At 41.7% G+C, this 17,567-nt stretch overlaps 1 protein-coding gene across 31 annotated transcripts in view; it reads left to right on the forward strand.

The window, feature by feature from the left end:
- The window catches only part of LOC116385427 (receptor-type tyrosine-protein phosphatase delta), a 327,744-nt gene that overhangs the window by 264,798 nt on the left and 45,379 nt on the right, over positions 1-17,567 (forward strand). For 23 of the 31 annotated variants that reach the window (XM_031850888.1, XM_031850897.1, XM_031850902.1 and 20 more), the window contains 2 exons: positions 15,821-16,009; positions 17,201-17,209. In XM_031850888.1, the coding sequence (XP_031706748.1) occupies positions 15,821-16,009; positions 17,201-17,209 (198 nt within the window). Of the gene's footprint in view, positions 1-5; positions 15,735-15,820; positions 16,010-17,200; positions 17,210-17,567 lie in introns of those variants that run through there. The other 8 variants (XM_031850895.1, XM_031850898.1, XM_031850896.1 and 5 more) reach the window with 2 other exon arrangements.

Consider the following 17,567-nt stretch of genomic DNA (forward strand, 5'->3'; position numbering starts at 1 on the left):
CAGCAACCTCAACAGAAAAAAGAAATCACACACACACACACACACACACCTCTGACATGCCCTTTGTATCCCAGCTAACCCAGGTAAGCTTGAATGTACTTGTTTTATGTCTGTCCTGTCTTCTTGGATTCTCACTTCCGCAACACAAAGTCAAACCCAGTTAGAGACTCTGGTTACACTCACGTTGTGTCTTTTAACTTGATCAGATTTAGTCCATTAGCCATTTAGCCGAGTAACTTTCTGTTTCTAAGTGACTTAAGTCATTTGCATACAGATTCCTGACACAATAATTAAGATGCCAGTTAAATTATGCAAATAGCCATCCATTCCTAGCCTGTGGTGGTTAAATGGAAAAGCTCAGCAATAATTTTCAAATCAGTCATTTTTCATCTCTGCGTTTCAGCTTTGATATTCTTTGACCGTGGAAGAAACACAGCAGTGTATTCTCATTCGATTAACACGCATATATTGTTTATGGTAGTATTCTAGACCCAAGTTGCCTTAATGCCAGTACCTTTCAGTGACCAGTGGCTGTTAATAGCCAGCCTCCTCTACACAGACACGTGTAACAGTCCAGGTGGGAAAGGTCAGCCACTTTGTTTACTTCCAGCGAACAATGAGAATAAAAGTCAGATGACAAATATCAAGTTGGTTGAAAGTGCCTCTTTTATAATAAGCACTGAGCAACATTTTATCTTGATTACACACAACATTGCATTCAAAGGCAATATGCGGCGGCCCTGAGCTTAAAAGGCTGAGTAATATCTCTCTAAAGAATGACTTGTGTGGCGGTGAATGGAGAAAATGGCTTTAGAAAAATGCCTTGGGCTGCCTGAATGAGGTGTGCTCCATTATGTACCACAATTACACAACATGGCAAATGAGTTTCTATTGAGAGGGGTGCTTCCATCCTATAGAAAAAAAAAAAGCTGGCTCTGCGAGTCTCCGAAGACCCCCCCCCCCCTCCTCCTCTGCTTCTTATCTCGCCAATGAGCCAACAAAAGGCCCTTTGCACTCCAGAGGCAGATTGAAAGAGAAAGGTGGCACGTTCACATGCAGCTCTCGCCTGTTTACTCTGGAGCACAAAGTGAGGGTGTGTGTATGTGTGCACGTGCAATACTGTGCGCATTTCCTGTTCCCTTTTGCTCCGTCTCTATCTCTGTTTTTCCCCTTCACACACACACTCACACACACACACAAATAGATAGCTAAGGGACGGGTATAGAAGATGCACTTCCCCGCTCCACGGCCTGGCATTAGCATGTTTATTACCATTTCCATTTTGGTCTTCTGCTCGCTCTCCTTTCCCATCAATGTATTGAAGGTGAGTAGAGGCCTATCACGGACCAAAAAACCAGGAAAAAAGATGATTTTTTTCTTTCTTGGCCTTATTGCAAATAAAAAGGATGTGCTCCCTGTCCTCACATTGCCTCCAGTGGATGCATATAAACTCCAAAATATATTGGCATTGTGATGATAAGGTAATGTTTGGCACACTTTCTTTATTATATATGTCCATTTCATTACCCTCTGTCACCATTTGCTATGACGCAACAGGTATCCAAACCAACACCAAGGTCAAGCATTTACATTTGCTCGACAGCTAGTGTGTTGTAGGTCTGACAGAGGAAACGTATTGTTAAGACCTGAATAATTGTGAGCAGTGATAACAGCTTTGGCTTGACGGACAAAGGAAGGGAAGCAAGATGAAAATCAAATATACACAAAAGGGGAAATGATGCCACAGTGCTGGCCACTGACACAGAAAAGCATTGCTGTGATAACATAACCTCCAGCAAGCCATATTCTTTGAGTTTACACTTCAGCAGTTGTAACTTCAGTTGTACACATCCATAATACAGCCAAAGACCCAACATAAGGATGACTTTCAGGAAGCTTGGAGTAAGCTGACACACTGCATTGTGGGGGCAGCGTACTGTATGGGTAACACAAGGTTACCTCAAGGAGGCATTATATATTATTTAGGAGACCAAAAAGCTCCCTCCTTCCAAAGCCACTTCGTACAGTACGATAAACACGGCGCTGCTGGTTTGCCGCTCATCATTGCACCTGACGTAAACTGCAGTTTGAAAAAAATGCAACTTCACATTTTGTTTAAGTCCAATCTGTCACCATGAGCAGCAAAATAGTTTTTCTCTCCTCCTTTGGCCCTTTCAGTGTGGTAGAGATAAATAAATAAGCAAATACAAACAAGTGCTACTACACCAGGCCTAATACATATAAAGTGACTGCTTAGTGCATTTGGGCTCCAATGGTCTGTGGAAACAACTGCAAAGCAGCTGTTGTGGGAGGCTCGCCACAGGAGGCGATGCCTGATTCCATGAGGGAAAAGCACATTGTTGTAATAGCCATGCAATGAGGAGAGGGGACTTGAGGTGACGAAACCAAAGTTCGGGGGGGGGGATATTAGTATTCGAATGTGTCTCTAACTTGATAGTAAGTGCCATTAGCAATGAACTTCCAGGCTTAGGGAAGTGATTTGCATGAAAGGCGAACCCTGAAACGTAATCATTTCCAGAGTCGCATCTGCTGGGCCACAGCGTGAGCTACGGGTTTCGTCAGTGCACTATTTTTTCTGGGCCCTCTGTTTTGATTAACTACGAGATGACTCGACTTATATGCAACTCGGGTCTTTCAATTAAGGTTGTCGTGATTTGCTCTGTAATTGAGAACGACAGGAAGGGATTGAGAAATGGAGAAACAGCACATTTTGGGTGTCACGGCTGGAATATGATTTCAGTGAAGTGGTATTTGATCTAATTTATGAATATGCTCCCGTAAGATATCTGCGTACACGTGTGGACTCATGGAGAGCCTGTATATCTGTCATGAGACGATGTTAGGGCATTTGGATTTCATTTGTACACTTTTAACTAAAGTAAACAAAATAAATACTCAGAAAATGTAGCAGACACCCCACAGGGTCCACACTCTCTGCTAGGAGTAGTTCCAGCAGAATGATGTGTGGATTTGAGTGCTGCAGTTCATGATTCAGGCATGATTAAGGATTTATATTGCATCCTCACACTCCCATTATGCTGTCAACAGCCATTTCCTGTGCCCCACACACAGGCGTGCAAACTTATGCAGCTGTGCACAACTTGACAGTGGGAGCGGAAAATGGGAAGCCGCTCTCCTGTGACGGAAAAACAGAATGCATCATTTCCATTTGTATGGAATGGTGCAATGGCACGGTCAAAGCCGTGTAGCTGAGATGGATCTTTCCATATACAATGAAAGGGCTGCTACATGATCAGTGATTATTCATAGACAATGTATGAACTCGGCTCTTTGTCATTGTCAGAACAAAAATGGTCTCCTCCTTCATAAAAGACATCAAAAACGGATTAATTTATATTCCAAGCCTAGTTAACCGATATCCCAGAGATGCTGGTCAAGGCGAACTGTATGGACCTGCCTGTGAAGAGTGACTGATAATAATAATTCTAAATGTACCTTAAAGCTCATTCCTAACCATCATTTTCATTTTTTAATCTGCGTGTTCTTGCTTTCCTTCTTACAAGTGCAGAGTGAGGGATGAACAAAAGCTGTACTGCATGCTCAAATTGCTTAGCGAGATAAATGCTATGTCAGCTGTCTCGGACTGCCGGAGCGAGGGATGCAGTGGGGATGAAGCAAGTGACCATTGTAAAACTACTGCAGGGGGGGCGCAGCTACCATACAATTCAGTGGTTTACTGGCGGGAGTGCTATAGATGGCAAGGCCCGGGCTGCCACATGGAACACTCCATTTTGTTCGAAAAAAAAAGTTTCCCTCCAAAAGTGGTGCTGTGGGAAGATGCTGAGTCACTGTAGGAGTTTAACTCTTTTGTTCCATTAAACTACGATATTATAGACTTCTTGGAACAGCATTTTAGTTCTGAGTGAATTGTATAACCTAAGTGGTCGGTGCACTATGAAGTCATACTGATTCATCAGTATGACTTCATAGTGCAGGACTCTTAAACATGAAACACACTCAGTACGCAGGACTCTTAAACATAATTGTCCTTGTCACCAGTTGTGGCGTTTCAGAAGCCATTATTGTTTTTGCAGGTTTTTCACAGATCACCAATTATCTTCATGTCCATTAGATGTTTCATTAAATAATCCACAGGCAGAGTTATTGCTTGGGATTTGGCCAATACTGATTTGATGCTACTCTCCCCTCAATTCCAGACTTCTCTCATACGTCACAGAACTGGAGCATGAGATGACAAGCTATTCATTATTGTAATTAAAAAGATGGAGTTGACTGTCCTCACAGAAATTGATCTCTTCTCAGAAAAAAAGAAAAGAAACCCCACACCCCCTTATATCTTACTGCGTGGTTAATGGTGGGAGCCAATCAGTTTCTGTATTGTACGCAAGATGATTTAAGGCATAACCGCTGCCAACAAGATGGATGTTAGACTTTACAGTCTGCATAGCGTGTGAGGAAACATCTGTTGGAGCCACAAAGGTGCTTGGACCGCACACTGAACATGATAGATAACTCTGCACACGCTGCGGCTCTGTATTTGTTTGAATTCAAGTAAAGACAGCCTCCTAAATTAATAATTATTGATTCAGACAAATGAGGAATGTGTTTTATGTTTGTTTGTTTTCCTTAGATGCCACTGTTCTCCACAGTGACCTCACTGTTACTGCCAGCGTAATTAGATCATGATGATTCAAAAATGCAAATTGTTTCCCACATCTTGTGGAAGCAACAGTTGAACAGTAAATAAAATATGGTACAGAGAGGTTACACACCTGAAACATGTTTCTTGCCTTTTAAAGATATTTGATATACATTGTTGTGTATGTTAAAGTAAACAAGACAAAAAGAGACTACATGCAGCCATGCCAACCGTTGTAAGGCTGCATTTGTGCATAGCACGCTAATGTAATCACAGTGACAATGCCAACATGCCAGTTTAGCAGGTAAAAGATCAACACCACAGTTCGGCATGTCAGCATGCTTACCGTTGCTACATCCTCTGTATAGTTATGCCAATCATAAGATCAGACATTTGATCTTTTTTTAGCTTGATAAACGACTATCTGAATTCGTGCAAATGGCAGAATGTAACGCAGAAATATTCCATGACGAGGTAGTCAAGGGGTGCTAATGCTAGTAGCTTTGATCGTAGCTCCACTCAAGTCATTTTCTACTCGATTAATTGGGCACTGCAGGGTCATCCTTAATGCATTTGAGAAACTTTTCAAGCTGTGAAGGCTGCTCGCTAATTACAGCCAAACAACTTTGGCCTGAGAAAGTGGCAAGAATTGATTTCTGGGTGTAATTAGTTGCCTATAGATTATCACATTCAGTACAGCAAAGATGAGTGCAGTTAACAATGAAATGTTTTATGGCTGCATGAAAGGGGGACAAAACAAGTTTATCACAAGTTTCATCAGCGCTAAACCCGAGCCGTCAGATCTCAAAACATGTGGCCTCAATATCAAAATTTCCATAATAAAACAATGCCATCCACCGCCTGCTGTGACACCCATCATCCCCCCCTAGTCATGTTTGGGGAGAATGCCCGTCTGATGAATTTCAGCTGCCTGATATAACCCCTTTTTCCATTAGGGCTCTTTGAGAGCCATGAGGTCCTTCTCTGCAGGATGTCAGCATGCATGAATAATCTTTATACTCCCCTCTCCTGTAGCAAGCTTTTAGCTCTATCAATTATTGAAATGGCTGTTGCTAGGTTTTTCCCTTTCTCAGAAGGATGGGAACTTGTATGATGTCGGTTTCCTCAGACATTTATACGGCAGGTTCTCCCAGAGTACTCGTCTGGGTCTGATGATACCATGTTCAAATTTAAGAGTCCTGGGGCGTGACCCATAAAGATATCTGGTCATGCACAAAATTCTGAACGTGATTAAAGCTCAGAGGAGTTTGTGGACGCATTCTGGCAGCTGATGGGATGCTTTCTTGCGAGTAAAGTAATACACACCACATACACACAAACAGTCCCGTGCAGTCCATTTAACCTGAACACACACACCGATTTCTGGTAATACTCAAAAGATATGCCAAGAGACAATCCAAGCCAAAGTATTAGAAATGCCCGTTTGATCAACCTGACCCACCTGCTTCTGAATGTATAGTACATGAAGCTTAATGAAGCAGCTCAGTGTCTCACAGTTTGGCCTTCTGTCTTTTTTTTCCTGCCCAGTCAGCAGACTCACCTGGTTGCTGATTCTCTCAGCCCTCACTGGCTCCAGCTTCTTCATCAGCGTCCCCTGAAAAGACAAACATGAATAAATCAACCCACAGAGTTAAATATTATTTTATGATAAATATTGATACGCAAACGTATACTTTATTAAACTTTGACACATCAAGCATCATGTAGTCATCCCAAGTGGGCGGTAAGAGGGTGATATACAAGAAAAGCCTGAAAGATAAAAGCAGAGCAGATGTCTTGCAGTATGTGCTTCAAAGTGAGAGGGGTGTCTCCAAGGAGACGGTAGCGTGTGCTTGTTTATATATTCCCTGCCATGTCCTCTTTATTTGTGAATGTTTAATGCACTCGAGAGGATCAAATGATGGTTGATGGACTGTTACGGAAAAGCTAGGATAAAGAAGAAGAGGTTTCCTAAAGTGTGTTTCATGGAGTTGAGAGAAAATAGGCAACAGACATTTTACCTTTGTGTTTGGCTAATAATTCAAAACATTGTCAAATAGTTTTCTCCCTCCTTTGAATATTGCTAATAATAACAGAAAAAGTTCTGATGGCAGACAAGATGATAGGAGCAGATGCTTCTTTTTTCTTTGCCCAACTGAACCAAATAAACCTTTTTCTGAAGTAAATGGAAGCATTGCTCAAGGTAACAGCCAGCAACTGGGATACGCAAAATGAAATCCTGAAGAGGGTTGGAGAGGGAAGATGGGAGACAGACAAAGACAGATTAGGGGAGAGCCTTTAACATCAAGCATATTTCTCAGATGAGCTGCGACTGGATTGAGGCAGATGAAGACAGTGAGTGAGGCAAATTCAAAAGACAATGCCAGTGTGGGAGAAAGACATGATTGTAGGTAGAAAAGGTCCTGAAATCTCCTTTTCACTCCACTTCCCCCTAGGTGATCTTTACTCAGAACAGTACATCTGGCTGAGCTGACGTCTAGTCTAGAGCAAGAAGAGTAAGGGGGGGCATCTGAGCGTAAATGGAGCTTTATGCCTGGCTTGCTGCTTGCCCAGCCAGGCCTGTAGAGAAAGGCCCCCTCTCCGCCCTTCCTGCTTCATCTCTGCTTTTCATCTCCCTCTTTACCCATCCTTTTTAGTACTATACCCCTTAGGGGCATCCGACACTAATACTCACTCTCTGTTTTCATTCTCCTCCTCCGACTCCCTTTGCTTATGTTGTAAATGGAAGAATATCACAGCTAATCCGTCATGTTTATGAATAACGTGGGGGCCAGGGGAGAGTTGGGGCGCCTCGCCAGAAGCGGTGGCGTACATCTCCGATGCATGCCCTGTGCTCGGCTGATCCAATCTGCTCCGAGCAGCGATGGCCATAGAAAATGTCTCTGGGGAACAGCAGACGGGGTCATTTTAAAGCATATTCCATAGAAAATCATTTTTGACCTGGATCGCTTTTCTCAATTTCAACCCGAATCCCACAACTGCTTCTCTACGGAGCTCCTGACACAAAAGTTCTAAAGGGAGAAGTGGACATTCAAAAAAATCGATCCACAATCTGCCCATGATTGTGAACTGTATAGCTACTCCCTTTTGTAGAGAAACATGACAGATGTGCATTACATCTTTCATGGAAATATGTAGTTATTGTGTGATCCACAAAGGAAGTGTAAATGTACTCGTTTCACACGTGTTTCAAAGAAATAATGCACCATGACAACAGTGTGTCAACTAAAAGTTTTACAACTAGTTCTCCAATGTCATTCAGAATGAGGAACGGCTTGAATTGTTCATCTGTGAAGGTTTTTCTGGGGGGGAAAAAAGGCTCGGTGATTAATAGATCGGCTCTACAATGGTTTCCTCATAATCTCAGGCATTAGGCGAGGGTTTTTTTAATGACAAATAAGCAGCATTCAATTAATTATACAATCTCAAAGGGGATTTATGGAAGAAACAATCAGTGCGGGACAAAGGGGGAGACGATGCTATTTTTCACAGAGACAGAGTGCCGTGAACCTCGGGTTACCAGAGCTCTCTGCGCCTTCACCTTCCTCCTCCTGTATTTCGCTCCTCCGTTCATCATCACAGGATAAGGAACACACTGGTATTTCTCAATCCATTCCTATTTTGCTCCTTTAGGCCAACACGGGTAAAATAAAATTTGAGTGGATAGGAGATGGTTCCTCGTTGTCGGCCCTCGGGCATTAGCGGTTTTCTCAAAGAGACTGCATTTGCTCAGCAAATTACTGAACTACCTTTTTAGAGGTAACGCGCTAATGCGACTTAATGCCACTTTGTGCTGAAGTGGGCCTGCTCCTGTTAAAACTATTATAGAAAATTGGAATTAGCTGCTTGAGCCATGTCTGGCACATTCACAGTAATATTCATTAGCGTGCTCTTATACATGTTGAATCAACTGATGTCTTAAAGCATGCCGTCATCAGCCCAGCTACACTTCTTCTGTGCTGCATGGAAGAACCCAATTTTTCACTGCAAAATATTCAGTATGTTGGGACACATTTGCAAAAACATGTCCCTTTTGTTCTAGTTTGTGAAAGCCCTCGTGTGTGTACGCCATTTAAATTTTACAGGTAAACTACTGCAGAAGGTAATTGTTTTTGTATTTTCATTTTTCACCTAAAATCACCCTCCTTCATAATAAATGGTGACTTGTATCTGTGAAAATAGCCCCTTGAAACACAGTAGACACAAAAACTGACATAATCCTCTCTCTAAGTTAGCCACTCCATCAATGTTGTTATGAAGACTGAAGTAAATGGATCATGGGCTTTCATAGCAAACTCTCCAGCACTCTGCTAAATACTACACCATTGATTCTAACCCGACGCATTTGTAAACCTACACTGGAAAGCTTTGTATGCTTTGTTACTTAACATATTCTCATGTCGGTTTGTCTAAGGCTTTGGAACATAAAGAATTGTGGTCCCAGGCTTATAATTGGGACTCGCCCTCAGATTTGAGCTCTTTTCCTGTCTGCAGAATAACAATTTAAAAAAAAAATCAGTCTAGATACACAACATGTTTTAAAACAATTTGAAGGTTACTCGCCTGTGAACCCCTGAAAAACAACTGAGGAAGATGAATATCAGAATTGTGTGCCTTAATGGACGAAGTGCTGAGCATTTTGTTTTCTATTATTGGATTACTTAAGCAATATCTACCCAAGTGCAGGTGCCAGGAGGCTTATTTGGGAATTCTGGCTCAGAGGAAGCTCCAGTGGGAAACCTAATCTTATTTAGACTGGACAACATGTGTGCCAAACAGCCCTCGGATGTATCACTGAGATAAATACATGCTTTGGATTCTCTGAGGGCATTTAGGGAAAATTCAGACATCTCCGTTTGTCATTCCTCCTTTTTTGCTCAGCAATGATGAACAGGTGCTTTTATACTCAGGACGCTTTTCAGACTCTGAATGAATTATGCGTTACTTTCACTTGTATCTCTGCAATAGTAGTCCTCTGTGGCAGCTTAACTGCTTTACTGTTACTGCTTTACTGCCCTGTCGTAAGCAGTATCATGCTTAAAAACAAACAATCTAATTAAATCAATATAATCAAATGTGTGTTTTTTCATTGGACAAAGGAAATAAGGGATAGAAGCTCTAGTGTTTGATTTGAAAAATTGATTCGGGGACAAGTTTCACCTTTGCAAAAGTTTAGAGTCAGAATGATGGAGTGTTGATTTAAGTAACTCTGTCTTAGTCCAGGTTTGAGACAGTTGAACCAAGCTGCAGGTGGCTGATAAAGCAAAGGGTGGCTTTAGATTTAGAACCTGTCAATCATTAGGTGCTGGATTGTAAAAGTACACCTTTGCACCACAGTGGTAAGTGTACCTTGTAAGTAGAGCAAGGAAACCAACGATGTGGGTGAAAGTGGTGAAACATTAGAGAGAGGGGAAGAGGAGAAATAGAGCAGATGCCGTCATAGAATTGGCAGAAAATGGAATTGCTGTCTGCCTTTGTTAATCAAGAGCTCTTAAGTTTGGTTGAGTAATTTTGTTTGTGTGAAAACAAAAGCATAATTAACATTCCACTCTCCCAGGCCAAAGGAAAAAACAATAATAATTGAATACGTCAGTTTAACAGGAGCCGAACGGAACATTTTGTTGAAGAGGAGTCAGGTCGTCTCTGAGCGGATGTATTAACTAGGCTTGCAACACATTTTTGAGAACTGTAAACAAATTACAAATGTCATTTATTTATCTGTGTCAAGATTTCCTTTCTATCATATCACTGCACTTCTACAAGTTTCCTTTATTAATTACCTTTTACGAGCTTATAAAACACCAAGTCCTAAATCAATCTAGGTCAGCTAATGCATTAGCAAGCCATGAAACAAGCCAATTCCAAAATGACGTCCTTGTGAGCAGCAAGAGTGTATGATTAACATGATTAGCACCCTAACCCTGCTAAATTCTTCTATCTTCTTTCTCACTTCTTTGGGATTTTTTTTTTTTTCGAGCGTGGAAAGTGCTTTAATCACTGTCCCTCAACTTCAAATGATATGCTATGGTGTGGTGGGAAAGAAAAATGGCTTTGGCTCAAGCTGCTGAGAAAAATAAGCAGTGCTGTCACACTCCACGGGTAATGTTTTGTGGCTCATCTTTTTGTTCTGGCTGAAATGTCTGGGGAGGGGTAGCGAGAATCAGATTGATTCCTAAACTGGGCAAGGATAATCTTTCGGGCCGAAGAAAAAGCAGTGTAAATCTTAAGAATGTCATACTTGAAGACATCTGCCCTCGAATTCCCACACTTTCATAATCCAGCATCTGTGGCGAGGAGGGATCCTCAAACAACAATAGGTCTTGACACAGCACGCTGACAGAGCAAGTGACCTGTGACAGCCTCTTTGAGGAGATTGTATCCACTCAAATACGTCCAACAAATACATCTTATTTTTGGACCGCGGGGATTTTCCCTGAAGAATAACCTCAACCGCAGGGTGAAAAGTCTTGTTCCGCTTGGGAAGAAAAGGGTCGGACCAAATCCAATCCTTGTGCAGCAACCACGGAACATAAGCCAGAATGTGACCGGAAAGGTTTGTTTTTATGGCTTCACTAGGGAAGAACAGTGCAACAGAGCTTTATTTCCTTCTCAGATTAATTTATACATAATCTGTAATATTGGAGCCAAATGTGCTTTTAGTGACATTAAATCTTACATCTTACTTAATTAGACTTAAGTGTAAGATTCACACTCCGTATTCTTAGCATTTTAATGAGGAATGTTGAATTGTATTTTGACATCACTGCTCACTATTTACATGTCAATCATCATTACCGATACAATGTCCCACCTACGAGCTAAAGCATATGCAATATTAGCAGACTACCGATATCTGGCGACACCAACTGACTGTGTAATTGCTTCCTCCAAAAAACCTCTGCTCTGTGAATGGTCTATCATACACCAGAGAAAAAGACACAGCGGTGGGTTTACTGTCGGCGCTGTGCAGGAGAGCGGAACATGCTTTTTATTTGGTTTCCTGTAGCCGCTTTCCCACAGCTGTCCACATCTGGGCACATAGTAAACTCAAGCAGATGCCCTGGCATTGGTTTTAGTCTGGTTGCACTCTTTTTTTTTTAATGAATTACACTCCGTAGATGTAACTGCATTAGTCCTGTAGTACCTTGTAAACAACCCCTCAGTCTACACTAACACAAAAGTGCCTTGCTGTCGCGCTAACATGTTAACAGTTGAATGGCACCTTTATCTGCTGAGACTTAATTAGGCTCATTTAATTTGAGCCTAAACAAGGAGGATATTACTTGAGTTTGCAACTCCAGTCATTACGACACAGCAGGTGACAAGTTTACTTTGAACACAGTGTGATTGTGTGTGTTTATCGCCAGCGACTGCAATATAACGACAGATTGTGCTGACTTTATGTTGCTCTCAAGCAACATTTCAGAAACCAAAATGGCCACTGTTTTTGCACAAGGAAAATGTGATTCCACTTGTGCTCCTGTATGAGTGATCAATAGATATAATCTGCTAATGGCCTGAGTTTATGTCCACTGGCCTTATGTCTTCAGCAGAAATCTGCTCACTGAGGTACTTTTTCAGCCAATGTCCTTTTTTATACTCCTCCCATACTTGGCACCACACACTCATATGGCCTGATAGCCTGGCAGTGGCTAATGTGTGCAAATTGTCATTGGGAGTCTTTTTATATCAAGCACCAGTGCTCAGCACTTCTTTAGAAGGTGACTTCAGCATTTCTCTCCCTTCCATCTCATTTAGTGTGTAGATCCATTGTTGAATATACAGTACGGCTCTATAAAGCAGAAACTGCCCTTGTCTTATAGCCTGTCCTTGAGATTGCAGTTAGCAGCAAGGTAGAATGATGAAGCTGTTTTCCCATTTCAGCTTTGACTTCCATACACTGTACAGGTAGCGTGTGGCTGTATGTTCAAGTCACACAGCATATATTAGCCCCAAAACACACGTTCAAAAACAGAGCACAACAAGCCAACCCATTGCTACTCCTATCAGGATGCAGATCAGGGTTACTAAAGGGGTAATGAAGTAGCTCTTTGCTGATAATGGAACCACAAGCCGAAAAACAACCTCTTGACACTGAGCAGAACTGCAAACATAGCACATGGGAAAAAACTACTAGCCGCTTGGCCCCTCTTTACTTTTAACACTTTGTCAAGAACCCAACTTTTCCTAAATGTACACCAAACAGGCGGCGGCTTGAATTACATAGTGATTAATCTGATTTCATTTCGGAGGCTTTGCCTTGGAAGGGAAATGCTGCTGCTGCGGCTCTGTTGACGCGAGTTGTAAATCACAGCACAAGTTAGCAAATGTGTTTAACTTCCCTGGCTTTATTTATTATCACAATGGTAATTCTCTTTCTGAAGTGAGTGAGGGTATTGCTGGGAGCCGCGAGGGAGCTTGAGAACGTCAAAGTACTCGTGTTTATTATTCTGCCTTTTGTATCGTAAGTCAAAGTCCGGTGCAAGTAAAGTTTCGAGATACCTCACGGTTGAAGTCATGACTTTGTGGCCGTTCTCGATGAGCGCGAGTGCACAAAGCAGCTGTAAAATACATTTGTGGGCTGAGCAAGAATTCAAAGGCCAGGAACCTTTTGTAACAGGTCATTAATTTTAAATGCACTGCCTGGAGTCACATCAGCTGCCTTGCACCAGAGTTACGGGCGAGCATCATGTAACAAACGCATTCTATAGGATATGGAAGATGGGTTCTGTGAAAGTACCCTTTTGTACACTTGACCCAGGCCTCACTTTTATACGTTTCCACAATGTCAGTGAGTCACACTGCAGTTAATCAGCAGTGCAAATCAGACAGAATTGCCGTGGTTTTACCGTCCACATATTTGACAGGATCCTCATTTAGAGGACACCATTTACAAATGAAAATGAATGTTGCCTCACACCCTGTTCAGGAACAACCTGGGGCATTGCATACAGCAGCATGAGAACAAGCCGGGCTTCTTAAAGGACAGTTACATTATGATCTCTTGAGCACTTTGTTTTAAAATATATTGCAATTTCACAGGAGTTGCTTTTTAGTTCGCATGGATCGTCACATCCAATTACTATATTCAACATGCACTCGTGCTCCCAGTGCTCGCTTCCGGCTATTGTGTTTGATCAGGTATACTTTTGACTCACTGTAGAATCGACTGATTGCCTGTTCGACCTTCAGCAGGCTGAAGGGAGCTTGAAACGGGGCTACCTTGTACAATGAATTCCTTTCACCGTCCTCCCCGTCTTTCTCCATTTCAATGAGCCACTTTGAATGTGCAGTTTTTAGTTTTGTTGTCACATTAGACTATTCCCTCATTCCTTGTGAATGTGATAATTTTGGAAGAAATAAGTTGCTATGACCAACGTCAATACATTTGAATTATAATATATATGTGTGAATATCAGAGAACTGAATGTGTTGATTGTAAAAACAAAAAAAACAGATATAAAATCATGATTATGTGTACAATGATCACATTACATAATTCGTTTTTTTGTCATTGAAAATCAGAAATAGAGCAAGATGATAGCTAATAGAATTCTTGAAGCTAAACACCTAAAATTAATATAATACACCGTCCCTAACCATGCATCACCAGGCAGATATGAACGGCGGTAAGAAAAAAAAGGGGGATTTCCTCAGGTTTTACACTAGAATTGGTTCTGTCCTTCAGCTTAACTTTCATACTTTAACTGTGATGTGAAGTAAATATGGCTAGTGTGACTGGGGTGAATTGCGTGGTTAAGTGGTATTTGTCTTAATTAACAGCAAATCAATTTTGTGCAAGCAACAAGCAAACACAGTGCCAAACACCTGCAAACTTTGAACAAGAGTAAAGCCGGGGTAGCTCTCATTACCTTAATGGATCCTGAAAGGGATAAGTGTATGCTATATACATGTATTGCACAGCATGTCAAGGACTTCCAGTGATAAACCATAAGGATGCATGGGGCAGGACATCCGGTGTAACTAACAGCGCACTGCTGGCAAGAAAAGGACCAGTGTTCAAAGTATGCGTTATATAGGATAGAAATTCATTCATTCATTCAAACATTTAGCGAACAATACCCCCTCCATCACTGTCAAAACGCATGTCAGTTCAGTCAGGGACACAGAGTTGCATCGGAAAGTTTTGCAGTTCAGTCTGAAGTCACTCATTTGTAATACAGTCTATTTCTGAGGAGATTTATCCATCGCGTTGGTTTCTCGTGCCAGATACCCAAAAGCATTGTTGGAAGGCGGCCATGATTGTCGTTTGGCTGTGTGCAGGCTGTGGCATCTCAAAGCTGTTTCCAGACTGATGTCTCCTCATGAAAATTTAATGAAGAAAGTGTTTCCAAAAAGGTGGAGTTTACGAGAGCAGCGGAAGACACTAATTAGCGATATCACAGCGGGGAAAGGAAAACTTAAAAGGTGCACATAAACCTCATTGGCATTTAGAATTTAGGTCTGGTTTTTTTCCTGATTTCCCCTAACTTTACGGAGAGGCAGACATTTTGCAAACGGAGATCTCACGGCTCATGGGAAATTCCACTCTGCACCCTCTCCAAGATCCTCACTTTCTGCAAGCAGAATATACTTCCCGCTTCACAGCCACGAGCTTCAGACAAAACTTACCCCAGACTTTGATTTTCTTTGTTTCGCTAAAAGAGCATGTTTGAAGTGAGGAGTTATCTCCTCTCACATCTCGAACGGCAGCAAGATGTAGCCCGCCTCTGTTAAGTCAGTAAGTTGAGACACAGGCTGGGACAAGACAGCTTATTCAACACAGCTAAGCCGCCTGCCACTATCAAAGAACTTCAAAGGTGGATAAATGGTTATCCAGTGGAGCTAGGGGCTCTTATTTTCTGTCATTTAAAGAATTCTGGGAAATACTCCGTTTAGGTTACTCCTAGCTTGTTTAACTGACATATAATGTTGTCTATCTTCTCACCTAATGCTCAGCAAGGAAGCAAATATTTGGATTTCCTCGATTACAACCTGAACTTCTCCTTCAACTGGGTGGAGATGGCTAAACTGTGCTGTTGTCCATTTTCCCTTCTTGTTCATCAACATTGTAGGTCCATCTTTCACTCATGCTGTTGCTCTGCAGTTCTGAATCTCACCTCTGTAACAATGTCCCTCATCTTTTGTTTTTTGCAGAGGACCAGCTGCCCCCTGGTTTCCCCACCATAGACATGGGCCCACAGTTGAAAGTGGTGGAGCGAACACGCACTGCCACTATGCTCTGTGCCGCCAGCGGCAACCCCGACCCAGACATCTCCTGGTTTAAAGACTTCCTCCCTGTCAACACCACCACCAACAATGGACGCATTAAACAGCTCAGATCAGGTCGGTTTCCTCTGCTGAAAACTGAATTACAAAGTGGGGAGTCTCCTTTCTTGTTATTCTCTATCTGAAGCGCTCCCCCTGTTGTCTTCTCTGTTCTTTCATCCTCTTCTTCCTCCCATAATTTAACTTCTCATTTGGCTTTTAATTTTGTAGGTAATGGCATTGTTTCTACTACTTCCTGTCCTCTACTCTCTGTGCGCCCCGGTGTGTGCTGTCTGTATGTGTGTCTCCCTTTGTCTTCCAGTGTTGTCATGGGCTGTTGGGATTGTCCCCCCTCTGTGTTTGCTGGCTTCTGCCCTAACTTCTGCCCTCATTGCTCACTGCTGTGACTTTTTACAATTAATTATTTTTGCGGTTTTGTGTTGATTTCCTGTCCACTGCATTGGTGCAGTATTTTTTTTTTTTGGGATCCATTCTCTTCATTTATTATGCCTTAATTTTTTTAACAATTAATATTCAACATTCAGCTTCATTCAGAATCTGCTAAGGAGTTCACATGATTAGAAAATATGAAAGATGCAGAAAAGCAAATGAATCATCGTTCTGGTTCATTTGTTGAAATTGTATTTTTTTGAAAGAGGGATCCTTAAACCTGCTCTCAATAAAAAAATTTGCATTGCATAAGAACTTTCTTTAGGTTAAAGACAAACCTCTATTTTTGGACTCTAATCAGCCACAGTAGTGCGTAAAACTTCACAAGGCTTTTCCCTTACCCCTTGATTCTTTCAATTTACAGCCCCTGCTTTAATGTGTAGATGCCAGCTTTGCTTTGATTTGCCTGTGACATTATCCTAATATCCCCATTCGCCTGAATACCCCATTTGATTTCACTATCTCAGAGACTATCTCAGAGACTATTCCAACGAAAATTAAATAAATCATATAGCTTGCAGCTTTATGTGCCCGCGAAAGGCAACACATTAGCACAACTACTTGTAAATTTGAAGTCTTGTATGTTTGACCACCTGTCTTCAGATTTCACAGCTGTCCTTTGTTAAACCGTCTTGTTAACCTGACTTCCTTTCTGACTTGTTTTTAACAGAACTGTGTAGAATTAACCCTTTACTTCTAACTGTGCGATTCACGTAGTTGATAAAGCATTTACGAAAACCTTTGTTAACTAAACTCACTTAAAGCATATAATCATATTCTTATGCTGTCTTTCTTCTCTCTATATTTTTAAATCTACAGAATCCTTTGGTAAGTGCTTAGCTCTAAAGCACACATCACTCCCCCCACTAATTTCCATGTCTACAACAACTATTAAAATGCATGGCATGCATTTTACTAACAGATAGTGTAGTATTAGGGCTACTACTAGAGGCACATACACTCTTCCCTCACCCCACGGTACTCAAGTGTCCTACCACTGCCAGTATCACCTTTATCTGGAGATTACAATCACCCAACCTTAGCTGATGTTGTCATACAATGACCTGTCCTCACATCTTTCTTACTCACTCACTGACCCACCACGTACTCACTTATCCTTTAACACCAGCAAAGTAGGTCTGGGAATTTCAAGTGTTTTAGGGAGGTGACCAGCTCTGCTTAGCTC

The sequence above is a fragment of the Anarrhichthys ocellatus genome, unplaced genomic scaffold (assembly GCF_004355925.1).
Source record: "Anarrhichthys ocellatus isolate YVR2014 unplaced genomic scaffold, GSC_Weel_1.0 scaffold11, whole genome shotgun sequence".
Classification (NCBI taxonomy): Eukaryota; Metazoa; Chordata; class Actinopteri; order Perciformes; family Anarhichadidae; genus Anarrhichthys; species Anarrhichthys ocellatus.